Raw genomic sequence first — 27,694 nt, forward strand, 5'->3', positions numbered from 1 at the left:
AATGGGGAAATGTTGTCAGGATGACATCTGATGTCAGGGACACATCTAGGTCATTTGGCTCGCACATAGCTTCTAGGGTTGATTCTATCTGCTGAATGGGTGTCCTCTTTCTTGCTCACTGCTCCAAGCCCATCCTTCTTAGTGCAGAGAATGGCATTTGGCATGGAGAAGACCTGGGTTCCAGTGAAGGAAAAAGCTCTCCTTACTTGCTACAGCTTCCCTGTAATCACTCTCCCTCACTCCATTTTCAGCTCACACTTGTGCCAAACAACAGTCTTTCTGGGCATCTTGTTCTCCCTCTCACTGGTGCCAGATGTTGGCCAGCTCACACAGTACCAGCAGTACCATGGCCTGGGTTGCATATGAAGCAGAACTATGTTCAAAGACCTATCTCCCAAGAGCACTGACACATGGCCTTCCAGGCTTGGGGACTTAGAAGGCCACACCACTCCAGGGTTTGAAATGAGAAGCAGGAACTACAGATTGCCATATAAGAGCCAGACCCATTAATCTGACACAAACTTCCCTAGCTAATAGTCAATAATAAAGTTGCTGTTTGTAATCAAGTAGTGTCTACTTGCTGCTTACTCACCACTCTCTTGTCCGGGACCCTCTGGGTAAACACCTTGTAGAGTCGCCAGCTCTTCCCCAGAATGGGGCCAAACACAAGGGAGGTCCCAATGCACAGCATGGATAGTCTTATCTACAGGGAAAAGGGACAGAAGCAAGAGGCATGAGAGGGATCTTAATTGTTCTCCACATTCTACTCTGCAAAGCTTCAGTCCACACAGGGCACGGGACAGATGCGGACCTCACTAAGCAATACAATGATCACCTCTGAGAGTACCCATTCAGAGGATAAAGGTAACCACCATCTACAGGAGACGCTGATTTAAAAAGATATCAAAAGTTGAACATTTTTCTCAAAACAAAAACTTAAGATTTAACCCACCTGAATGAGAGTTTCCATTGAGCCTCCCGCTAAAGCATCTCGATCTTGAATCCCGAAGAGGTAAATGCTACTGTAAGTCAGACAACTGCCAAGTAAGGTCACGATGTTCAGGTTGGGACTGGACATCTTCACAATCCTAGAGCGAATCAGGAAGAAGGACACTTACAGCCATGACCCTTTGCCCTGGGAGTGAACAGAGTTTCCCCACCAGTATAATCTCCAATGCAACCTCAGAGTGAAGGACCACTGGGAAGAAACTTCTTTATAGCCCTGTAAAAAATTGTTATGATTTATTTAAATTTATTTTCTAAAGGAACTAAATTCTGGCATTTCTTGCTTATATAACTCCAAGTCTTTTAAAAGAAGGCCAACTTCTAAAAAATAGGTGGTATTAGGGAAGAGTTAGGATTTCTCCATGAAATTTCTGGTTGCTAAGATACTGCTACATGCAGGCAAGTGAATGAATAACTAACAGGTAGATACCTAAAGAGATACAGTTTGGAGCCTTTAGAAGTGAGCTGGTAAACCACCGTTTGGAAAAGGTTTGGGATTTTTTTCATACACTATTTATTTGATATATACAATTGCTTTTCCTTTCTCTGACTGACTGAAAGAGAAAAAGGAAGCAAGGACTGAAGCAGGAACTTTGAGAAGGCTCTTTTGTCAAATAGTTTTAAATGAGTTTACAGAGCAATTCAAAGATTAGAGGGAGGTATGGCCAATCAGGGTCTCAGACATACCCTCGGCACCAACAGAGGCTCATGACAAGGTAAAAATGTGTGAAGTGGTTAACCTAAGGGGAAAACCAGGCTTAATCTGGACAGTGACTGATAACAATTAAGAAGTAAGGTAATTGTACTTAAGACTTTTAGTCTAAATAATGTATTCTACATAAATTCAATATTTCTATTAATAGTCACTTGATAATTATACTTAGTTATATTTTATTTTTATTTTTTTATTTTTTTTCAATATATGAAATTTATTGTCAAATTGGTTTCCATGCAACACCCAGTGCTCATCCCAAAAGGTGCCCTCCTCAATACCCATCACCCACCCTCCCCTCCCTCCCACCCCCCATCAACCCTCAGTTTGTTCTTAGTTTTTTTTTTAAGTTGTTGACTTATCAACTATTTTTTTCTTGTTTTTTTTTGTTTTTTTTAAATGTTTGTTTGTTTATTTATTTATTTATTTATTTTAATATATGAAATTTACTGTCAAATTGGTTTCCATACAACACCCAGTGCTCATCCCAAAAGGTGCCCTCCTCAATACCCATCACCCACCCTCCCCTCCCTCCCACCCCCCATCAACCCTCAGTTTGTTCTCAGTTTTTAAGAGTCTCTTATGCTTTGGCTCTCTCCCACTCTAACCTCTTTTTTTTTTTTTTTTCCCTTCCCCTCCTCCATGGGTTTCTGTTAAGTTTCTCAGGATCCACATAAGAGTGAAACCATATGGTATCTGTCTTTCTCTGTATGGCTTATTTCACTTAGCATCACACTCTCCAGTTCCATCCACGTTGCTACAAAGGGCCATATTTCGTTCTTTCTCATTGCCACGTAGTACTCCATTGTGTATATAAACCACAATTTCTTTATCCATTCATTAGTTGATGGACATTTAGGCTCTTTCCATAATTTGGCTATTGTTGAGAGTGCTGCTACAAACATTGGGGTACAAGTGCCCCTATGCATCAGTACTCCTGTATCCCTTGGGTAAATTCCTAGCAGTGCTATTGCTGGGTCATAGGGTAGGTCTATTTTTAATTTTCTTTTTTTTTTTTAATTTTTTTAACGTTTATTTATTTTTGAGACAGAGAGAGACAAAGCATGAATGGGGGAGGGTCAGAGAGAGGGAGACACAGAATCTGAAACAGGCTCCAGGCTCTGAGCTGTCAGCACAGAGCCCGACGCGGGGCTCGAACTCACAGACTGCGAGATCATGACCTGAGCCGAAGTTGGCCGCTCAACTGACTGAGCCACCCAGGCGCCCCTATTTTTAATTTTCTGAGGAACCTCCACACTGTTTTCCAGAGTGGCTGCACCAATTTGCATTCCCACCAACAGTGCAAGAGGGTTCCCGTTTCTCCACATCCTCTCCAGCATCTGTAGTCTCCTGATTTGTTCATTTTGGCCACTCTGACTGGCGTGAGGTGATATCTGAGTGTGGTTTTGATTTGTATTTCCCTGATAAGGAATGACGTTGAGCATCTTTTCATGTGCCTGTTGGCCATCCGGATGTCTTCTTTAGAGAAGTGTCTATTCATGTTTTCTGCCCATTTCTTCACTGGGTTATTTGTTTTTCGGGTGTGGAGTTTGGTGAGCTCTTTATAGATTTTGGATACTAGCCCTTTGTCCGATATGTCATTCGCAAATATCTTTTCCCATTCCATTGGTTGCCTTTTAGTTTTGTTGGTTGTTTCCTTTGCTGTGCAGAATCTTTTTATCTTCTTAAGGTCCCAGTAATTCATTTTTGCTTTTAATTCTCTTATCTTTGGGGATGTGTCGAGTAAGAGATTGCTACGGCTGAGGTCAGAGAGGTCTTTTCCTGCTTTCTCCTCTAGGGTTTTGATGGTTTCCTGTCTCACATTCAGGTCCTTTATCCATTTTGAGTTTATTTTTGTGAATGGTGTGAGAAAGTGGTCTAGTTTCATTCTTCTGCATGTTGCTGTCCAGTTCTCCCAGCACCATTTGTTAAAGAGACTGTCTTTTTTCCATTGGATGTTCTTTCCTGCTTTGTCAAAGATGAGTTGGCCATACGTTTGTGGGTCTAGTTCTGGGGTTTCTATTCTATTCCATTGGTCTATGTGTCTGTTTTTGTGCCAAAACCACGCTGTCTTGATGATGACAGCTTTGTAGTAGAGGCTAAAGTCTGGGATTGTGATGCCTCCTGCTTTGGTCTTCTTCTTCAAAATTACTTTGGCTATTTGGGGCCTTTTGTGGTTCCATATGAATTTTAGGATTCCTTGTTCTAGTTTCGAGAAGAATGCTGGTGCAATTTTGATTGGGATTGCATTGAATGTGTAGATAGCTTTGGGTAGTATTGATATTTTGACAATATTTATTCTTCTAATCCATGAGCAGGGAATGTCTTTCCATTTCTTTATATCTTCTTCAATTACCTGCATAAGCTTTCTATAGTTTTCAGCATACAGATCTTTTACATCTTTGGTTAGATTTATTCCTAGGTATTTTATGCTTGTTGGTGCAATTGTGAATGGGATCAGTTTCTTTATTTGTCTTTCTGTTGCTTCATTGTTAGTGTATAAGAATGCAACTCATTTCTGTACATTGATTTTGTATCCTGCAACTTTGCTAAATTCATGTATCAGTTCTAGCAGACTTTTGGTGGAGTCTATTGGATTTTCCATGTATAGTATCATGTCATCTGCAAAAAGCGAAAGCTTGACTTCATCTTTGCCAATTTTGATCCCTTTGATTTCCTTTTGTTGTCTGATTGCTGATGCTAGAACTTCCAACACTATGTTAAACAACAGCGGTGAGAGTGGGCATCCCTGTCGTGTTCCTGATCTCAGGGAAAAAGCTCTCAGTTTTTCCCCACTGAGGATGATGTTAGCTGTGGGCTTTTCATAAATGGCTTTTATGATGTTTAAGTATGTTCCTTCTATCCCGACTTTCTCAAGGGTTTTTATTAAGAAAGGGTGCTGAATTTGTCAAAGGCCTTTTCTGCATCAATTGACAGGATCATATGGTTCTTATCTTTTCTTTTATTAATGTGATGTATCACGTTGATTGATTTGCGAATGTTGAACACTTAGTTATATTTTAATTTTAAAATAATAACTGAGGAGGAAAGCATTCTTATCTTTGTACCTGGATTACCTGGCTGGCCACTTTAAAGTCCAGAGTCAAGGCAAAACCAGCTACTTAGTGCAGCCTACTTTAACGACAGGCAAAGTACTCAGAGGCATTAGACAGTTTGGCAGTGCTAGACTTGGAAACATCATAACTAACAATGGCCTGGCTTGATTATTTCGTGACTAGTGGCATAATTACATCCACACACACAAAAACACCAAACCATCGCCCTGAATCTCAGGTCCCAAGTACAGACATCATAGGCCAGTAAGTCCAGTTGAGCTTTATCCTGTCTCGTAGAAAAAACCTTGATTGTTTTTCTTCCTCTAAAAATGGGAACAAGTTTCATGTATTCCCCTTATAAAATGGGGACAAGAATAATACATGCCTCTCCCCCCACCAAAGAGTGGTGAGAATTCATTGAGATAATAAAGCAAAGTGTGGCACAGGACCTGGCACAGAGTAAGCTTGTTGCTAACATTAGCTGATGATATTAATCTCACTGTCTTCATGCTTTAGAAACCTACAAATCACCTTTTCCTCTCCTATTTATCACCTATACCCAATCAATTGCCAATTTCTTTCACTTGTGATTTCAAAATCCTTCTGCGTGGTCCCTCCCTCTCCATTCCTGCCACTACATGCACCCAGGATACAATCATGTTAGGAGCAATGGAAATGGAGACAGGTGGTGTGACAGATGGGAATCCTGGCTGTGCCAATCACAGCTGCATGACTTTGGGCAAGTCATTTACTCTAGCTTCCTGTTTCCTCATCTGTGTAGATAATATTATCCTTCATAGCCACCCCACAAATTATTGCAAAGAGCAAATGAGGTATGTGGCAAACTCTCTTGAAAACTCCAAGGTGATGCAAAAGTATTAATTTTTAGATTTTTGGTGTAACCTTTAGCTCTCTGTATCACCAATTTTTTCCTGTCCTAATATATTCTGCATATTACTTTCAGACCTATTTCTTAAAATACTACTTTCATCACTTAGGAAGAGAGCTACACATATACAGATCAATTTTGTTTACCTTAAGCCTCCTGTATACAAATTTAAAATCTAGTCCCTATCCTATCTATCCACTCATGTCATCATGTTTTCAAATTATAGACTTATGGACAGTAATCTTCATTAGTTTCTTTGGCTCTTCCCAGAAGAAGGGGAATCATGGGGTGAATATTGATTGCAAAAGTAAGAACAGTGTTAACCATCAGCTTCATGATGCATTTATTAAGTAATAACTTAAAGAGACCAGTGCTGGCACTGCTTTAGAAAAGGGGCCACCGCTGACCTGGGACTAGCTATTTGGTTCAGTCAAAAGCCTATGCACATGAAAAGATGCTCAACGTCGCTCCTTATCAGGGAAATACAAATCAAAACCACACTCAGATATCACCTCACGCCAGTCAGAGTGGCTAAAATGAACAAATCAGGAGACTATAGATGCTGGAGAGGATGTGGAGAAACGGGAACCCTCTTGCACTGTTGGTGGGAATGCAAATTGGTGCAGCCGCTCTGGAAAGCAGTGTGGAGGTTCCTCAAAAAATTAAAAATAGACCTACCCTATGACCCAGCAATAGCACTGCTAGGAATTTACCCAAGGGATACAGGAGTACTGATGCATAGGGGCACTTGTACCCCAATGTTTATAGCAGCACTCTCAACAATAGCCAAATTATGGAAAGAGCCTAAATGTCCATCAACTGATGAATGGATAAAGAAATTGTGGTTTATATACACAATGGAGTACTACATGGCAATGAGAAAGAACGAAATATGGCCCTTTGTAGCAACGTGGATGGAACTGGAGAGTGTGATGCTAAGTGAAATAAGCCATACAGAGAAAGACAGATACCATATGGTTTCACTCTTATGTGGATCCTGAGAAACTTAACAGAAACCCATGGAGGAGGGGAAGGGAAAAAAAAAAAGAGGTTAGAGTGGGAGAGAGCCAAAGCATAAGAGACTCTTAAAAACTGAGAACAAACTGAGGGTTGATGGGGGGTGGGAGGGAGGGGAGGGTGGGTGACGGGTATTGAGGAGGGCACCTTTTGGGATGAGCACTGGGTGTTGTATGGAAACCAATTTGACAATAAATTTCATATATTGAAAAAATAAATAAAGTGACCTTACATTGAAAAAAAAAAAAAAAAAGCCTATGCAGTGGTACGACCACTAGTAGACTCTTCGAAGTCCAATAACTAAGGCTATTCTTCCCCATGGCTACACATAAGCATGAGCCATGAATATATGATGCTGACGTCCTTACCAAGCAGCCGCCCAAGTTTCACAGTCACACATGTCTGTATTGTTCAGATCACGGATGGGTTTGGGTAGGTTTCTTTCTTCATTCTTTTCTGGGACTATTTTATTTGAACACCACTCTACAATCAGATCTTCTTTGTGTAATTCAGTACTGCATGAAACCCTGATTTAGAATCCCCTCCCTCCTGATTTAGTTAGGAGGAGTCCAATTTAGTTATTTTTTGACAAAATATACATTACATAATCCTCACATCTCAGAAGTTGATGCAAATTCATTTTCTAAATGGACGTTATGGACTTACATATGTATATTTTTATATTTTTTGTAAAAAATTTTTACTTAAAGCTTGCATCAGAAAAAAATGAATGGAAGATGGTTTACCTGTTTTGTTTGGCAAAGTTAACACCTGTGAAGTTACTGAAAGGTGAATCATCTATTCAGCAGATGTATTATGTATGTCTGAGGAATGTCTTTGCTACTTGAATAAGAATTCAAGCACCAGTGTCACTTATGTTTTACTGTTGAACTAAAAGATGAAACCCACACATGCTGAATCTTTTAATCACCCACAAACACATACTTTCCACAAAACAAGACAATTTAAATATTATATACTTAATTATAAATATCTAGTCCCTTTGAGATTACCTGTGTTGCATTTATGAAGAGATAAAAGCTTGGACTGTGTTACTAGCACTCAGAAACAAGCTGGGTTTTTTTTTTTTTTTTAAAGGATTGTATAGCTATCTCATTATCTTTTCTCTTCATTTATTAATTGGTAAAGACAAGAACTTTCTTGATGTTTCTATTCTCAAGTAAGTCTCAATACAAAGATAAATATCCATCTGTATTTGTATAAACCTGGATTATAATTTTAATACTCTTTAATGAATTCTGATGCTTAAATGACATCCACCAGCTCACAGGTTTGATATATGTATTTTTAATGTTTATCTAGTTTTGAGAGAGAGAGAGAGAGAGAGAGAGAGAGAGAGAGAGTGAGTGGGGGGAGGAGCAGAGAGAGAGGGAGACAGAGGATCCAAAGCAAGTTCTGTGCTGATAGCAGAGAGCCTAGTGCAGGGCTTGAACTCATGAATCACAGGTATGATATATTTTTTAAAGTTTATTTATTTATTTTGAGAGAGAGACAGACAGACAGAACAAGTAGGGGAGGGCCAGAGAGAGAGGGAGAGAAAATCTCAAACAGGCTCCACACTGACAGCATGCAGCCTGATGCAGGGCTCAAACCCACAATCCATGAGATGATGACCTGAGCCAAAACCAAGAGTCAGACGCTTAACTGACTGAGCCATCCAGGCACCCCACAGGTATGATATTTTAAAAGTCTTTATCAAATATTGGTTTCTGAACTTAGAGGTTTATTATAACTGCTATGGAGGACTGACTGGTCATCCTACTCTCTCTTCTTAATTATGGTTAAGAACTGAGTTTGGAAACATGGCTTGCAAATGGGGCTGAGGGTACTTCTTGTGGCTATTAGAAAATTTTCCTAAAATGTGACAGGGCCATGGTTTCTAAAATGCTATATGAATTGATATAAATGATGTCACCAAGCTTTAAACAAACCAAGTATAAATGTCTTTCCAAAAACAATTTTTAATAAAACAATTAAGATTAAATCATGAGAAATCATTGAATTTCTTTTTCGATTCACTATTTTTGATCTATGTTACAGTGGGGTTATAAATCGATCTCATCTGGATATGTTCCAAACAGCTTTATCATTATGTTTTCTGGTTTGATTTAGCAAACACAATCATTTTGCTACCTTGCTTATTTCTTTTTATTTATTTATTTATTTATTTATTTATTTATTTATTTATTTATTTTTGGGACAGAGAGAGACAGAGCATGAACGGGGGAGGGGCACAGAGAGAGGGAGACACAGAATCGGAAACAGGCTCCAGGCTCCGAGCCATCAGCCCAGAGCCCGACGCGGGGCTCGAACCCACGGACCGCGAGATCGTGACCTGGCTGAAGTCGGACGCTTAACCGACTGCGCCACCCAGGCGCCCCTACCTTGCTTATTTCTAATGTTTTAGGTTCAAAATCTAAACCCAATTCAAATTCTGCACATCTCAAAGCAATATCTGTGTGACTTCTAACCACTTATATTCTAACTCAGCATCATAATGGTGAGAGAAGACTGGCCCTGTCCCCTCCTCTCCTGTCTGGGCTACCATTCTAGGTGACCATCCTAGGAGCTTTCATTGACCTTTCAACCTCCAGAGTTCTAAATTCTTTGATCATAATGACTTCACTTTATTCCACTTTTAGATACCCACCCCCAGGGTCACACCCTGAGTGTTATGATCACTAAGAATGATTCCACTTCAGAAATTTTGAAAACCGACATCCCCCTCTTTGATCTCAATGTATCCAAAACCAAACTCTTAGTCTTCTCCCTTGACCTGTTCTTCCCACATTCTTCCCCAGTTCAGATAATGGCAATTCCATCTTTCTATTTGGTTGGACCCCAAATCTTGAAGTCATCTTTGATTCTTGCTCACCACCCACATCCAATCTGTCATGAAATCCTATTGGCTCTATCCTTGAAATACATCCAAAATCCAACTTCTTACCACCTCTGCTACCACCACCCTGATCAAAGTCTGACTTTGCATTTCTCATTTGGATTATTACAATAGCCTCCTAACTGGTCTTGCTGCTTCAACTCTGGACCCTTCCTAAGTCTATTTTCAACACAGCAGTCACAACAATCCATTAAAGGTAAAGCAGACCATGTCACTTCTCTGTTCAGAAGTCATCTGACTCAGAGGAAAAGTCAAAGTCTTTACCAGAGTGTACAAGTTATATTTTTGGTCCTCATTATCTATCTCATTTCCTGCTTCTTCCCTTTGCCCACTCCACCCCACACAGGCCTCCTTGCTATTCCTTGAAAACACCAGGCACTCAAAACTTCAAGGTTTTGAAGTGGGTGTTCTCCCGCTATAGAATATTCTAATTCATATATTTCCATGACTCATTCCCTCTTTCCTTTTATGTCTTTGTTCAAGTGTTACCCTCTCAATCAGGGCTACAACCCCATTTAAAATCACACTCTTTTGCCTGGGTGGCTCAGTTGGTTGAGCGTCCGACTTCAACTCAGGTCATGATCTCACAGCTCATGAGTTCAAACCCCACGTTGGGCTCTGTGCTGACAGCTTGGAGCCTGGAGCCTGCTTCCAATTCTGTCTCCCTCTCTCTCTGCCCCTAACCCACTTGCATTCTGTCTCTGTCTGTCTCAAAAATAAACATTAAAAAAAATTTAAAAAAAAAAGGATTTTAAAATCACACTTTCTCAGAATTCCAAATCTTTCTTATCCTGTTCTAGTCTATCTCCATCCCACCATAGTACTTTTTACTGTCTAAGGTATTACACAATTTTATTTTTATTTATTTAAAAATTTATTTAAATTCAAGTTAGTTAATACATAGTGTAATAATGGTTTCAGGAATAGAATTTAGTGATTCATCACTTACATATAACACTCAGTGCTCATCCCAACAAGTGTCCTCCTTAATGCCCATCACCCATTTAGCCCGTCCCTCTACCACACACCTCCCCTCCAGCAACCCTTAGTTTGTTCTTTGTATTTAAGAGTCTCTTATGGTTTGCCTCTCTCTCTGTTTTTACCTTATTTTTCCTCCCTTCCCCTATGTTCATCTGTTTTGTATGTTAAATTCCACATATAAGTGAAATCAGATGATATTTGTCTTTCTCTTGACTTATTTCACTTAGCATAATACATTCTAGTTCCCATCCACGTTGCTGTAAATGGCAAGATTTCATTCTTTTTGATTGTTGAGTAATATTCATTATATATACATATACATATACATATACGTATATACATATACATATATATACATATATATATATGTATATGTATATAGTTGTTTATCATCTTCTCCTCCCCACTGGAATTGGTCATGATGTACTCCCAGTACTAGAACAGTACCTAGCATATTGAAAACATTCAGTAAATACTTCATGAATGAATGAATAAGTCCCCTATCCTCTAGCCCTTTCATATGCTCACTTCTAATGCACTTGCTTATTGACAGCCTACAGACCTCCATTTCCCTGTCTCTTCAGCTTCCTCACAGTCTCCTTTCTCTGCCCAATGTGAAACCTCTGGTTGGTCATCTGAACTGTTCTCTCAGCAACACCCACTTCCTTTTCCAAACAAGCTCCTTTGCTGCATCTGCCTGACAGAACTCCCATCAAAATTTCAATCGATTGTTTGCCTTTATATCCAAGCAGCTGGGTGTTGGGGGAGAAAATTATGTAACCTTGTAGACTGTTGCCACCAAAACCAATAGCCTCCAACACCAATCAGCAGGGCTTACTGTACTACCAGCTAACGTTTTTATTTGTTCTATGAGGTACTCTTTAACGTTTTCTTTGTGAGTGACCCACCTCATTAGTTTCAAAGAAATAAGAGCACATATCTGTCTGGATGATTTCTCAGTCTAGGTTTGGTGCCCTCCTCTATAGCTTTATAATACCCCACGGTATATGTGCATCAGTACAATTGTCATGTTATATTACTAGCTTTTTATGTTCGTCTCACTAGACAGTTTCTACCCCTCAAAAGCTGGGCTGTTTCTTACTCATCTGTATCTCAGCTCCTAGCATAGTCTTTGCAAAATGGCAAGTAATCCATAACCTTTTGTTGAATTAATGAATGAATTCATTAATAGATATGAAAGGCCCATCACTTCTTCCTTTCTTTGTTCTCTTCCCTAATCTCATTTTTCCTTGGCAATGCTCTCCTCTGTTAGGCAGAAGGATGAGGTTCTCATCCTCCCAAAAGTATGCCAAATGGCTCTAAAGCAGCAGAGATCTCTGACAGAGGGAGAGTCAAGATTTGGTTCAATGTCTGTGTGTTAAGACAAGAGGGTACATTCTGGGTTATGGTAGGAGTTTTAGAAAGCCCCTCCTGGAATGGCTAAGAACTTCACGGCATTACTAAATACAAAAGGGCCAAGATATTTTGGTTGCTGTGGACATCCACAGACACTGGTTTTTGACAAATCTACACATCACAAACCATCACTGAAAAGCCTTGTCATTTGGGTGATCTACTCCTTTGCTTCCCCACTCAGCATGGTGCTGAGGAAGTCTAAAAATAAATGAGAGAAAGAATCCTAACAGGATGCTTGTGAAGCTTTTTGTGCTCCCATTCTCTTTGTTTCTAGGAAAGTGCAGCGTCTTGGGGATGTATATATTCATATATGCACACACACATGTGTTTACTTGTCTCCAATGAAATCAGGCCACTTGAAAGATTTCTTTCCATTGGCTGAGTTCTTCCTGGAGAATTCCCCCAGGAAATGCTTTTGTCCAATATGTCTCTTACATCATGTGTCGAGGGCTATGTAGGCTCAGTGATATGATGACAGCCCTTGTCAAGCAGTTGACGAATGAGACCTCATCTTCACGACCACACAGATTACAGTCTCAGCTGACATCTGCTCAGAGGTTAACAACATGCATCCCATTTCCTGGCTTCAGAAAATCTGCTGATCTTGGACTGATTTGCTGCTTGCAGCTAGGCTAGGATGCATGCCTTCTCTTTATATGCTTGCAGCCACTAAATTATGTTTTGTAGCAAGCCCTGCTTCTTGTTCAGGATGGGCCTTGCCTCTCTAAATTTGCCTGCTTTCCTCTAGCTGTAGTGTCTGCATCATTTTGTTTTACATGGGGAGAGTGAACTCCTATCTCCTATTTTGTCAGCTCAGGCCTACAGCTGCTGAAGCTGGAGATGAACTGGAAGAACAAAGACATTCTGCCTGCAGGACAGCTGCATGATTAGTGGTGGTTGCACTTGCTGAAATCTACATTCCCTTCCCGATCTTCCCTTCTCAGCTTATTGCAGAGACAAGTTTCTTTTCCCTACTACTGGCTTATTAATAAGCCAGTCACACTTTGTATTTCTGCCTCTCTACCTTAAGCAGGAACAACAGGCTGACCTGGTTATCAGAGAGGCTTTAGAATTTACATCCCAATCAATCAGTCCCCCAGTCAATCAATCAATCAATCACAGAAATATTTAACTATTAAATGCAAAAGAAAACTTGCTAATGATCCTGCCCCCAAGTTACCCTTTAGCAGATTACCTCAGTGTTTGGATGTTTTGTGAGTTATTACCTTTTTTAGTGATCTTCCTGTGTCAAACATTAATTCAACAATTTCTAAATATCTATTTGTTAAAGTATTAAGAAGAACTGAAGATAGGAAGGCAAATATGATATAATTTCTGTCCTCAGCTCACTTGGACACCACCTCCCTGGTTTCCATATTTTCACTACAATGACAATTTCTTTTTGTTCTGCCTTTTCTCTTTTAAAATAGAATAAAATTTTAATATTAGCAGTTGTTTTCTCAGTAGCCACTGGGTCATTTAACAAAATCTATGTATATGAATGCATGTTCATTATAGATATTTATATGTGAATATGCATATAGATTTCTAGTGAACAAATTTCAGAATATATAGCTCTATATAAATATATAGTCTATACAAATAGGCCTAAGGATCAATTTTAAAAAATACATCCTTGCAAATATTTTTAAAGCTAAAATGCAGAAATTTAGATATAAGACCAAATGCCCATTATTTCATTTTACCAGCACACATTTAGGACAGTAGTGAAAAAGCATATGGATAAATTCAAGATAAGCTGGTGATAAGAGGGGGGAAAAGAGCCCTCAAGGGTACCCTTACTAGAAAGGAGCTTGTAGGGGCACTCGGGTGGCTCAGTCAGTTGAGCATCTGACTTTGGCTCAGGTTATGATATCACGGTTTGTGAGTTCAAGCTCCATATTGGACTCTCTGCTGTCGGTGTAGAGCCCACTTGGGATCCTCTGTCCCTGCCTCTCTCTGCCCTTCCCTCACTCATGCTCGCTTTCTCTCTCTCCAAAACATAAATCACCATTAAAAAAAAAAAAAGAAAAGAGCTTGAATGGCTTTAATGAGGAGTAATATGGCCACATTGCACACCAATTTTTTAAAAAATTTGTTTCTAAATATATTTTTGCCATGACTCATGCAGTTGTAATATATTTTAAATGTGTTTTTATTTTATTTTTTAATGTTCACTTATTTATTTTTAAGAAAGAGAGAGGGAGATGGAGCGCCTGGGTGGCTCAGTCGGTTGGGTGTCCGACTTCGGCTCAGGTCATGATCTCGCGGTCCGTGAGTTCGAGCCCCGCGTCGGGCTCTGTGCTGACAGCTCAGAGCCTGGAGCCCGTTTCAGATTCTGTGTCTCCCTCTCTCTCTGCCCCTCCCCTGTTCATGCTCTGTCTCTCTCTGTCTCAAAAATAAATAAACGTTAAAAAAAAAATTTAAAGAAAAAAAAAAGAAAGAGAGAGGGAGAGAGGGCATGGGAAGTGAGAGAGAATCTCAAGCAGGCTCTGCACTGTCAGCACAGGGCTCCATGTTGGGCTCCATGCAGGGTTCGAATTCATGAACCAGGAATCGTGACCTGAGCCGAAATTGAGAGTCCGATTCTTAACTGACTGGGCCACCCAGGTGCCCTTTAAATGCATTTTTTAAATGCCAGGGGGAAAAAACACCACTAGAAACACAAAAATCCTCTTCACTCATATAACCTCAGACCCACCCTACAGTGTAGGCATGTGTTGTAATTTATAAAGCAGTGATTTCAGCTTCCTTTCTCCCCTCAGCTTTGGGAGAAGGCCTTGCCTGGGCCAATCCCTAGCAGGAGACTTGCAGCACTTCCCAAAGGGCACAGCAGATGCCCTGATTTTAAGTAGAGCATAAAGCACAAGCACAATTGGCCCCATGAAACACCCAATCATGGGAGAGAGACTATAAACCAGAACACTATCTATCATCTACCAGGTAACATGTACATTGATGTCTTTGAGGCATAAAACATTTGCCTGCCATGCTGGGAAGGTTTCCTTTCCCTCTTCCCCTCCTTTCTGGTCCTCAGGATTGTGGCAGGAGAACTTTGGGCCTGAGTGAGTCTGAGAGGAATCCTGACCAACTCCGCTGCTGGAATCATTCCCCACTGGGCCAGAATCTGGGAAGAATTCATGATGCTGGGACTGGGTTTTACCTAGCTTTACCTATCAGCACCTTCTACAGGGCCCTGAACCTAGTGGAAACTCACTGTTTGTTATTCTGGATAAATCATTAGACTTAAAAGGCTCTTAGAAGTCCTGTACTTAAAAGAGATAAAAGGGAGACTGCTAGCAAGGTGTGATCTGCTTGCTCCCCACCACTCTGCCCCCACAAATTGCCTAGGACAGGATTGGCGTCTAAGGGTCATGAGAAACACCACTTAAACCAGTGATTGCCCCTGACTTTCTCATTTTACAATGACAGGACCTGCATGCAGTTTTACAGCCAGATGGGGACCACAATGGGACAGCTAATGCAGATGTCCTGATTCCTGGTTCCCTCCTATGTTCCTTCACTTCCCCTCTGGATTACCCTGGCCACCTGGGACCCTGTGTCCATCCTACTGATAATGAACTTTTGCTAGGGGCCTTTTTGATCCTGGTTTCTAATGTCCAGCAGCAGCACTGGGGGCCAAGCATTTTCACCTGCCTCCTCAACTGAGGCTCCTCAAAGGTGCCATTTGCTAGCATTTATCATCAAGAGGACAAAGAGGAAATCCTGAGTTCTCTGCAGTGCCTTCTGCTGGGCTCTGCCTACCCTTTTCAATTCTGAGTGCTGGCCTGGACCTTGGACGTTGGCAGGGCTCCCTTCATGGCTCCTGGCTTTACCTACTGGCTGGAATCCCAGACTGCATTCTTGCCACAACTGGCTTTGGGCTTTTGGTTTCCAACACTGCCAAAAGTCTTCAAGTCTTAGCCCCAGAATGGCCTGGAAGTGTCTGCCCTAGGCTGTGACAAGAGTTGTGTATTCTATCCTGTAATCTGTCATGAAAGGAACAACTATTAGATAATCTGTGTGTGTTTAAGCAGCTTTCGTGGATTAACACTGAGGCTAACATGATGCAGTGGGAAAAGCATGGGCTTTTCCAAGTAGACAGACTAGACCAACTAGCTATGTATGGTGGGTGATTTGCTTAACCATGCTCAGGTGGTTTCTTTATATGAAAATGGGGAAAATAATATTTATCCTCATGAGTTCTATAAAGGTCAGAGATAACATATCTAGAACAAAAAGCACATAAGAGGCCTGTAATAGAAAGTAACAACCATGAATTTTAAGTTAAATTGTCTGAATTTACACATATAGGGACTAAATGCTGATTTTAAGATGAGTTTGAAGTACTGAAGGATCCTGAAATACATCTGCTTATCAAAAATTACATTGTAGTCAGAATCATCTGAATGCATGTGTTTTCTATTCCTTAGAATATTGACAATTATATGGAATAATTTATAAGAGTGGCCAACATTGACTATATACTTAATATTTGCTAGGCAGTTGCTAAGGGCTCTACACACACTATTGAACGCAATCACAGAATTCTGAGATATATAGTATCATTACTCCTATTTTTAAATAGGGAAATGAGATTCAGCAAAGTTCAATAAAGCGATCTAGTCACATGCCTAGTGAGTGATGGGGCAGAGATCTGAAGTGGAGTTTGATTCCAGAGCCTGGGTTCTTATGCCATTTAATCTTCCACTGCTGACACACTTCACCTCTTGTGAACATTGTTAAAGAGTAACCCTTATCCCCCTCTCTCTGCTTTCTCACCAAGGTCTATTGAAGAAAGGTTTTTCCTACCTCTCTCCCCATGTGGGAAACTGCTGAGGACAAAGTTTTCACCTCCCTCTCCACCCCAGTACCCGCCCCCCTCCAACCTCCCAGGTAACAGGGGTGAGCACTCAGACTAGAGAGAGGCTAACAGGCCTGGACCAAGTTCTACCAAAAGGTCTCCAAGGTAGGAATCTCCACTCCTCTCTTCTCCTTCCTCATCTCTACCAGAGGTAGAGCTCTACAAGAGCTCTCTCTGCACCACTCCCTGGTCCCCATTTTAGCATCATGTCAAGTAGCGCTTTCTAATTTGGCTTTCACCCCAAATCCTTTCCGCAAAAAACCTTTTTATTTTGACATTATCTGAGACTCATAAGAAGTTGCAAAACAGTTTCAACCTTCACCCAGCTTTCTCCAAAGACAACCTCTTACATAACTAGATTACATTACCAAAACCAGGAAATTGACAGTGGTGCAATGCTATTAACTATAGACTCTATTTGAGTTTCACCAGTTTTTACATGTGCTCTGTGTGTGTGTGCACATGTGTATAGTTCTATTAAATTTATAATACATAGAGATGAATGCAACTACCACCATAATTAGGATGCTAAACTGTTTCAACGTGCAAACAAAACAAAACTGGTATCAAATTATCCCTTTATAGTCACACCCTTCACCCAACTATAACCTCTGGCAACCTCTCATCTGTTATTTATCACTATAAATTTGTCTCTTGAGAATACAATATAAATAGAATCACACAGTGTGTAACCTCTTGAGCTTGGCTTCTTTTATTCAGCATAATGCCCTTGAGATTCAGCCAAGTTGTTGCAAAGTAATAATAATTGTTCCTTTTTATTGTTGGGTAGTTTTCCATTATATGGATGCACCACAGTTTGTTTATCCATTCACCTGTTGAAGGATGTTTGGGTTGTTTCTATTTTCTTATTATTACAAATAAAGCTGCTGTAAACATTTGTTTTCGTGTTTTCATTTCTGTAGGATACCCAGGAGTACTATTCCTGAATTGCACAGTGAGCATATGTTTGATTTTATACAAATCTGCCAAACTTTTTTCCAAAGTAACCACCATTTTACATACCCATCAGCAATGTATGATACATCCAGTTTCTCTGCATCCTTGCTGACACTTGGTATTGTCAGTATATGTGCTTTTGGCTTGTGTGACACATGTAAGCCTTTAAGAGTAAAAACATCATTTGATTATTCAGTCCTGTGTATTTGTATGCACTCTAACTGGACCAAATCCTGGAGGGGATGGAGTATGTTTTAGGCTCCGAATTCTTATCAAGCACCTCCTATGTGCCAGGCCCCTTGGCAGGTGATAGGAAATATTGTATTTGACTTGAGGACCCAATTTATAGTAGAGGAGATGGATAAGTGTATAGGTAAGTATAATTATGAAACCATGTGGTAAGTTATATAGGTATATGTAAAGTGCTATGGGCATTGCTAAGGGAACTGTTCCTTAGAAAGGTGGTTCTGAGATTTTAGCATTGGTAAGAATCACCTGAAGAGCTTGTTAAAATACAGATATGGTCATGATCCCCTAGAGTTTCAGATTCAGTAAGGCCTAGGGTAGGACCCCAAGAATTTCTATTTCTAACAAGTTCCCAGATGATACTGATGCTGCTGGCCCAGGGCCCACATTTTGATGGAGAAGAATTTGTCTTAAAGTATGAATAGGAGTTTGTGAGGTGCAAAATGAGAAGAGTCATGAAACAAGGAAGAACATGAACAAAGATATGGTGATAAAAGTATGTGGTATGCTTGAGAAACAGCTATTACCTTATATAATGAAAGCACAAGTTACTTTAAAAGGAATAACCAAGGGGAAAAAAAAGGTTAGAGAGGGAGGGAGCCAAAACATAAGAAACTCTTAAAAACTGAGAACAAACTGAGGGTTGATGGGGGGTGGGAGGGAGGAGAGGAGGGTGATGGGTATTGAGGAGGGCACCTGTTGGAATGAGTACTGGGTGTTGTATGGAAACCAATTTGAAAATAAATTTCATATTTAAAAAAAAAAGGGATAAGCAGAAATTGTAGATTAGAGCCAAACTACAAAAGATCTTAAATGGTTACCTAAGGAGTTGTATAAGCAGTAGAAGTCTATGTTTGAAAACCAGGTCTGCGTTTGTAAAAAAAAAAAAAAAAAAAAAAATGCTGGAAAGAGAATAGTAGCTACATTGGAAATGGGCTAGACTAACTAGGGGGCTACTGCAGTAACCCAGATGAAAAGTAGATCAGGGCTACACTTGGGCAATGGAGATGGGCAACAGAGGACAGATTAAGAGACATCTGAGAAGTTAAATATCTGAGATTTGGTGACTAACTGGATGTGTAGGGAGACAAAGGAAAGCAGAATGAGGAATGGATGGAGGGTAGTGCTATTAACTGAGATAGAAACTACACAGAGGTAGAACAATATTAATGGTAAGGTTTGAGTCTGGTTTTTGGTCATGGAATCTGAATTGACTAAAGAATGTCAATCTCACAGTATCAACTGTGAAGTCAGAAAAAGGGATTTTAAAGAGGCGGGGCTTGGGGATATGTTGTAAGAGGGATTAAGACTAGGTCAGGGGTATAGCATAAAAAGTGAATGAAGACTGGAACTCAGGGTGATATCAACATTAAATGGGTAGGTGGAGTGCAGGAGCCAATGGAGGCAGCTGATAGGAAGCAAAAACATTTATGTATGGTAAAGCTAATAAAAGAGAAGATTTCAGAAAGGAGCAACAGAGGAGATGGTTAAGTGTTATATGGATTGAGGCTAAGTAGGATGAAGTCTAAAAAGAGATCAATTAATTTAATGACCTGAGTAAGGGTAATTTCAGTGGAATCAGGGCATGGGTTGAAGAATGAATTGGAGATGAGAAAGTGGAGGTGGCTAGTGAAGACCACTTTTTTTTTTTTTAATGTTTATTTATTTTTGAGAGATAGAGAGACAGAGTGTGAGCAGGTAAGGGGCAGAGAGAGAGGGAGACACGGAATCTGAAGCAGGCTCCAGGCTCTGAGCTGTCAGCACAGAGCCTGACTCTGGGCCTGAACTCATGAACCGTGAGATCATGACCTGAGCCGAAGTCAAACGCCTAATTGACTGAGCCACCCAGGTGCCCCAAGACCAATTTTTAAGATGGTTGGTGGTAAGAGGATGGTGAGATATGGCCAATACCAATAATCTGTTCTGGAGGACTTCTAAAGTCTCAAGAGTAACACCAACAGTTTCCAGCAATTAGTATTCATTTGTCTACCTGACTTGAAATATGCAAAACACAGAAAACTATCTGATCAACTTCTAATGAATTCACAGGGGATGAATTCCGGTGTTGTAATCACTCTGGTTTCTTCCTCAATAAATTTAGAGGCACATGATTAGTTTAGTCTCATTGTCTTTTGGCTTCTGACCACTCCCTGTGCCCTACTATTAGCAGCAAGAGATTCCACTGTTATTCTAGCTTCTCCCTTTTAATGGATTTAGACAATCCCTTTATGTATTTTGGACTCTCTTCAAAGGTGCTTCTCAAAGTCTTTTTTCCTATTTCATACCTAACCCGACAAACTCTGTGGGCTCCCTGCTTTCCTCTGGGGAGCTTTTTACATTCTTTGAAAGATGTCATTTTCCCTCCACTGTGACTGTCACATTTTTAAGTGCTTGGATTTTTCTTTTTTATTCTCAGTTACTCTTTCCCTATACTTCCAATAAAGTCTCTTAAAATAGTCTCCAATATCCTTCTGACTTTCAAAAGCCTAAATTTCAATTTTCTGCTAGTTAACACTCACATTTTGTCATAGTTTCTTTTTGAACATTGAATAGTTGAGATGCATTTTCTGGGATTATGGATTTAATTGTGTCATGATTAGTCACATTTATTGGCTCACGAGTGGTTACCTCCTAAGATCTACTCCTAGTCACTAGGCAAGAACCAAGCCAGGACATTTTCTCTAAATGTTGCTGGCTTAAAACTTCCTGTGATAGGAAAAATCCGATTTAAAAAAAGTCATTAAAAAGCTCACCTCTACCTTTTGACCTGATTAGGCTTTTTATAATTCATATTTAGTTAAATTTCTGTTTTAAGTTTGTTTGTTTGTTTATTTATTTAGAGAGAAAGAGAGAGAGAGAGGGAGAGCACATGTGTGCACATGTGTATGGGGGGAGGGGAAGAAAGAGAGGGAGAGAGAGAATACCAAGCAGGCTGTGAGCCATCAGCACGGAGCCCCATGCAGGTTCGATCTCATGAATCATGAGATCATGACCTGAACCAAATCAAGAGTTGGATGCTTAGCCAAGTGAGCCACTCAGGAGCCCCTAGTTCAATTTCTAATACTTGGCCTAATTTCTAAGTTTCTAAGTGTTCAGCATTTCTATATTGGTATCATCAGCTTGGTCATCTAGTCTATTACACTGATTCTCAAACATTAGAATTCACTGCAGAATTTTTTTTAAAATGCTGCTGGTGTTCTACCCCTAGATATTTTGATTTAGCTGGTCTAGGGTGAAGCATGGGTATTTTTAAAAGCTCCTGAGAGATTCTAATGTGAACCTACTTTGAGAAATCGCTGGTTTAAGTATATTCCTAATTAAAATAATAAGTTTGAAAATTGTAAAAGGATTTAGGGGTGCTGGGTGGCTCAGTTGGTTAAGCATCCACTTCGGCTCAGGTCATGATTTCATGGTTCGTGAGTTTGAGCCCTGCATCAGGATCAGCACTGGCAGTGCAGAGCCCGCTTGGTATTCTCTCTCTCCCTCTCTCTCTGCCCCTCCCCCAATCATGCTTTCTCTGTCTCTCAGAATAAATACACTTAAAAAAAATGTCAAAGGATTTGAATAAGTATTTTTTCCAAAGAAAATATACAAATGACCAAAACGTACATGAAAAAATGTCCAACATTATTAGCTATCAGGGAAATGCAAACTGAAACCACAATGAATTGAGTAAAATCAAAACCACAAAACCACATTACATCCATTAGGATGGTAACAATAAAAAAGACAGACAATAATAAGTGTTGACAATGATGTGGAGAAATTGAAACCCTCATACACTGCAGGTGAGATTGTAAAAAGATAGAGCCACTTTGTAAAACAGTTCAGCACTTATATAAATACATTATAACCTAACAATTCCACCTCCAGGTGTATATACCCAAGATAAAGGACAACACATGTCCACACAAAAATTGTACATGAATTTTCATAGTAGCATATTATTCATAATGGCTAAAAAAGTGGAAACAATCAAATACCTGCCAACTGATGAATGAAAAAACAAAATATGGAATACCCATTTAATGGAACATTATACAGCCATAAAAATGAATGAAGTATTATCTCCTACTACAACATGGATGCACTTTGTAATCATTATGCTAAGATAATGCTAAGTGAAAGAGGCCACACACCATGGGCCACATGTTGTGTAATTCCAATTATATGTATGGTCCAGATTAGGCAAATCTATAGAGGCAGAAAATAGGGCCTCATGTTATATAATTCCAGTTATATGTATGGCCCAGATTAGGCAAATCTATATAGGCAGAAAAGAGACCAGGAGTTGCTAGAGGCTTGCAAGGAGGAAGGAATGGGGAGAGACTGCTAATGGGTATGAGGTTTCTTTTTTGGGGTAATGAATGATCTGGAATTGGACAGTGGTGATGATTACCCAATCTTGTGAATGAAATAAAAACTACTGAATTATATACTTAAAAATGTGAGTTTCATGGTATGTGAATTATATAGCAAAAGAAAAAGAGAACAAGTATATTCCCATTATTATCTTATATATCTAAGAAATGCTTACCCATAGAGATTTGAGTAAGACTCCCTTTGCCAATAACATTTCTATTGTCCTACTGTTTGTTGTAAGTCTCACACAAAACTAGGTCACCTCCTCCCTTTTCTTCTGAGAATCTAAAGTCAAGAGTAAAGTCTCATAATGTACCAGAATAAAACATCTGGCTTTGGTCATATAAGGAATATAAATAAATTCTAGAGGAGGAAAACTGGAATGGCAGGGTCTTTACTGAATGAGGATAGATCATTCTGCAGCCTGGAAAGGGGAAGGCCAATGGGGATGTGAAAAAACCTACAAAATCATTAAGAGATCTTGAGTAAGGCAAAATGAAATTCTGGAATACTTGAAAGAGAAGATATCAAAGATTCAGATATGCAAATTGGGACATGAAAAATAAAGTAACAAGGTCACAAAACAGGCAGTGATTTAAGAATGATCATTATCTCCTAAGAGATGGTATGGGCAATAAAAAATAGGAAATGGTCCTGTAATAGATTATATGATCAAAATGAGTTATTACTAATAGGAGTTTTTCTTTCTTTGTCTTTAAAATTAAAAAAAATATTAATTGTGGCAAAATACAGTAAAATTACATACAATAAAATAACCATAAAAATTATGATCCTAACCATTTTTAAGTGTACAGTTCATTAGTATTAAGCATATTCACATTGTTGTGCAACCAATCTCCAGAACTTTTTCATTTTGCAAAACAGAAACTCTATACCCATTAAACAACAATTAACTGAACATTACCTGAAACTCTGTACCCATTAAACAATAATTCCCCATTTCTCCCTCTCCCCAGTACCTGGCAACCACCATTCTATTTTCCATTTCTTTGAGTCTGATTATGCTAGATACCACATATAAGTGAAGTCATACAGTATTTATCTTTTGTGATTGGCTTATTTCACTTAATATAAAGTCCTCAAGTTTCATCCATGATGTAGCATGTGTCAGAACTTCCTTCCATTTTAAGCCTGAATAATATTCCATTATATGTATATAGTACGTTGTGTTTATCTATTTATCTGTTGATGGACATTTGGTTTGCTTGTTTCTCTTTACCTGAGAGGTGGACCCAATCACTAAGATTGACATCTAGAGGATTAACCTATCTTCTTTTCTTTTTAGGTTTATTTATTCTGAGAGAGACAGAGAGTGAGAGTGAGAGTGAGAGAGAGAGAGAGAGAGAGAGAGAGAGAGAGAATTACCGTGTGTGCATGCACATGAGTTGGGGAGGGGCACAGAGAAAGAATCCCAAGCAAGCTCCGTGCTGTCAGCACAGAGCCTGACACGGGGCTCAATCTCATGAGCTGTGAGATAATGACCCGAGCTGAAGTCAAGAGGTCTTAAACTTAAGACTTAAATTACTGAGCCACACAGGCACCCTCCCCTTTTTTAAAATATCTATCTTCTCTTAATAAGGTGCTTGGTATTACTATCAGAGACAGAAACACTGTCAGAATTGGGACTCAAATTGTGGTTGGAGAAGTTATGCCAGAGAAGTTTGAATTCAGGAGTCCAGGCCATAAGATTAAGACACATAAGCCAGATGCTGAGAGCATCAAAGTAAAGGCCGTAGTGGTAATTTAGGGATTGAACATACAAGGATGTCTAAAACCAGATCGTTCTGAGGAAGAGTCAATAAAGAAATAAATTGAGAGAGAGAATCAAGCAAGGTCAGAGAGTGCACAAAATAAGCAGAAATCCCAGTGAGTGAGGGATTGGTATCAGAGAGATGCAGGCTAATGTACATGTCTAAGAGTGAGGTCTAGGATTCTGGCAGGCAGTGGGCCACCAGAAAGGAATAGACTCTGAATAGTCACTGGCTGCTCACCCCCCCACCCCCCACCCCTCTGCGCCAGAGCATGCTGACCTGATAAAGAGAAGGGGGAGAATAGAAACAGATAGACCAGGCCCTAGAAATTTATACTAAATTTAGAGGTAACTCCCAATATCCAAAAGGGCATGGCTACTTTGATATCCATCCCTGCTGGTGTCAGTATCTTTAGGGGTTAGATTTGGTGAGGCTGCACGGATATCTATGTAGCAGGGATTCTTGGGGTCTAGAGAGTGTTAATTATGTTCTGAAGGTTGTAGTGGGGCCTGCTATAAAATGAATTTAGTACTAATTTAGAACACTTATTTTCATGTGCCTACGGCCAAAGTATGCCCAGATTCTGGGAGTGGCACTAAACTGATAGTTGGGAGTTAAGGGGGGCTGGTTGCAAAAAGAAGAGTTTAGAGTTTAGAAGACAGTTCTTTGCAATTGTAGGACATTGATCTAATATGAAATTTCTCAAGATGGGAAATAATTTCTCAAGGAGTTACATAAACAATACTACCAGTCTGTTTTTCTTTTCTATTTTTCTTCTTTTAAAGAGTTCAGAGGAAGGGCACCTGGGTGGCTCAGTCGGTTAAGCGTACGACTTTGGCTCAGGTCATGATCTCACGGTCTGTGAGTTCGAGCCCCGCGTCGGGCTCTGTGCTAACAGCTCAGAGCCTGGTGCCCATTTCAGATTCTGTGTCTCCCTTTCTCTCTGCCCCTCCCCTGTTCATGCTCTGTCTCTCTCTGTCTCAAAAATAAATAAACGTTAAAAAAAAATTAAAAAAAAAAAAGAGTTCAGAGGAAAATCAATGAAGATAACAATATTTCTGGTGCAAAATATTTAGCATTACAAGTTTAAAATGTAAATTTTATATATGAATTCAATAAGGAATACATTTAAACCTTGCATTGCCACATAATCATCTATTTTGTGGAAAACAATAAAAATGATACACTTTTCCAATATGTGTCCATTAAAACCAAAAGGTTAAGTTTTACTTCTTCCTTTATTGACAACTTTGGATGCATTTTTAGGTTTTGGTTCCCAAAGGGCATTTGTCGGGGCACCTGGGTGGCTCAGTTGGTTAAGCATCCAACTTTGTCTCAGGTCATGATCTCATGATTTGTGAGACTGAGCCCTGCATCAGGCTCTTTACTGTCAACACAGAGCCTGCTTCGGATCCTCTGTCCCCACCTCTCTCTGCCCCACACCCTCTTGCCTGCACTCGCTTTCTCACACTCTCTCTCTTGCTCTGTCTGTCAAAAATAAATAAACACCAAAGGACATTTTTCACAAATCTTGAAGCTGCATCTCGGTCCAGCTTGCCAGCCTTCCTCTTCTCTGTTATTTTCTTGACTCTGTTCATGTACAGTCTAGGTACAGATGTGTAGGAAAAAACAACATGTTTCTATAAAATTATATTCACAGATAAGCTTCTCTAATTTGCCAGTTCTTCTGTGCTGAGGCATGTTTTCTAGCAAACAAAATACACTAATAAATCTAACAGGGCAGAAAGGCAGTGGGGGACAGCTGCAGCCACAGCATCCAGGAGTGACAATGATTAATTCCTACATCTGCTCAGTCAGATAGAAACAAAGGTCAGTGTGCATAGATTAGCATCCTGAGCCTCACCTCCTCCCAACACACACACACACACACACACACACACACACACACACACACGAAAGAATAGCATCTTTCACCACTGAAATGGTAGAATTCAAAATGCCTGAAAAACGTTTACCATCTGACACCCCCCCCTTCCCCAAAAGCAAGCTTTTTAGTGGGATGGAGATGGAATAAGGCATAGAATAGGATAAAAAACTGATTAATATCATGATACTTTCTAATCTTGTTAGCACCCAAATTATGTGAAATTTTGATGCTCAGCTACATTTATGAAAGCAAAAGAAACCAGAACACTTAATAAGTCTTGGTGCAGTAATTTGGGCAAAGTAAGAAAGGCTAATATGGTGAAGCAGTTGAACACAGGTGGACATTTGATATTATGTAAAGAAGATATTTGGGAGCTGACACCATCCTCATGTTCAACAATCCTCTGAATATATGACCACTACCTATTCATGATTCTTATAATTGTAGATCCCTGACAGGTTGAACATTTTTGTTTTTGTTTAATAATCTTGGGCTAGGAAAGGTATTTTTAAGTGTACAAATTATAAATATTTAGCTCAGTTATCACAAAGGATATATCTACGTAACTATCACCAGCATAAGAAAGAAAACATTACATCAAGGGATGCAGAAGGGCATTATATCATAATCAAGGGGTCTATAGACCAAGAAGACCTAACAATTGTAAACATTTATGTGCCAAATGTGAAAGCACCCATATATATAAATCAATTAATCACAAACATAAAGAAACTCATCGAAAGTAATACCATAATAGTAGGAGACTTCAACACCCCACTCACAACAATGGACAGATCATCTAATCAAAAAATCAACAAGGAAACAATGGCTTTGAATGACACACTGGACCATTCAGAACATTTCATCCTAAAGCAGCAGAACATACATTCTTCTCCAGTGCACATGGAACATTCCCAGAATAGACCATATATTGGGACAGAAATCAGCCCTAAGTAATTACATAAAGATTGAGATCATACCGTGCATATTCTCAGACCACAACATTATGAAACTTGAAATCAACCATAAGAAAAAATTTGGAAAGGTAACAAATACTTGGAGACTGAAGAACACCCTACTAAGGAATGAATGGGCTACGAAGCAGTTAAAGAGGAAATTAAAAAGTATATGGAAGTCAGTAAAGATGATAGCACCACAACCCAAAACCTCTGGGACGCAGCAAAGGCAGTCATAAGAGGAAAGTATATAGCAATCCAGGCCTTCCTAAAGAAGGAAGAAAGATCTCAGATACACAACCTAACCTTACACCTTAAGGAGCTGGAAAAAGAACAGCAAATAAAACCCCAAACCAGCAGAAGACAGGAAATAATAAAGATAAGAGCAGAAATTAATGCTATTGAAACAAACAAACAAAAACAACAGTAGAACAGATCAATGAAACCAGAAGCTGGTTCTTTGAAAGAATTAACAAAATTCATAAACCACTAGCCAGTCTGATCAAGAAGAAAAAGAAAAGGACCCAAATAAGTAAAATCAAGAATGAAAGAGGAGAGATCACAACCAACACAACAGAAATAAAAACAATAATAACAGAATATTACGAGCAATTATATGCCAATAAAATGGGCAATCTGGAAGAAATGGACAA

General features: G+C 39.6%; 1 protein-coding gene across 1 annotated transcript in view; it reads right to left on the reverse strand.

Moving 5' to 3' along the window:
* GPR156 (G protein-coupled receptor 156) overlaps nucleotides 1-27,694 on the reverse strand; it is a 68,767-nt gene that overhangs the window by 24,180 nt on the left and 16,893 nt on the right. The window contains exons 3-4 of the mRNA XM_060639873.3: nucleotides 953-1,088; nucleotides 593-703 (exon numbers count right to left, since the gene is read on the reverse strand). Coding sequence (XP_060495856.3) covers nucleotides 593-703; nucleotides 953-1,088 — 247 coding nt within the window. The remainder of the gene's footprint in view (nucleotides 1-592; nucleotides 704-952; nucleotides 1,089-27,694) is intronic.

The sequence above is a fragment of the Panthera onca genome, chromosome C2 (genome assembly GCF_046562875.1).
Source record: "Panthera onca isolate mPanOnc1 chromosome C2, mPanOnc1 haplotype 2, whole genome shotgun sequence".
NCBI classification, from domain to species: Eukaryota; Metazoa; Chordata; class Mammalia; order Carnivora; family Felidae; genus Panthera; species Panthera onca.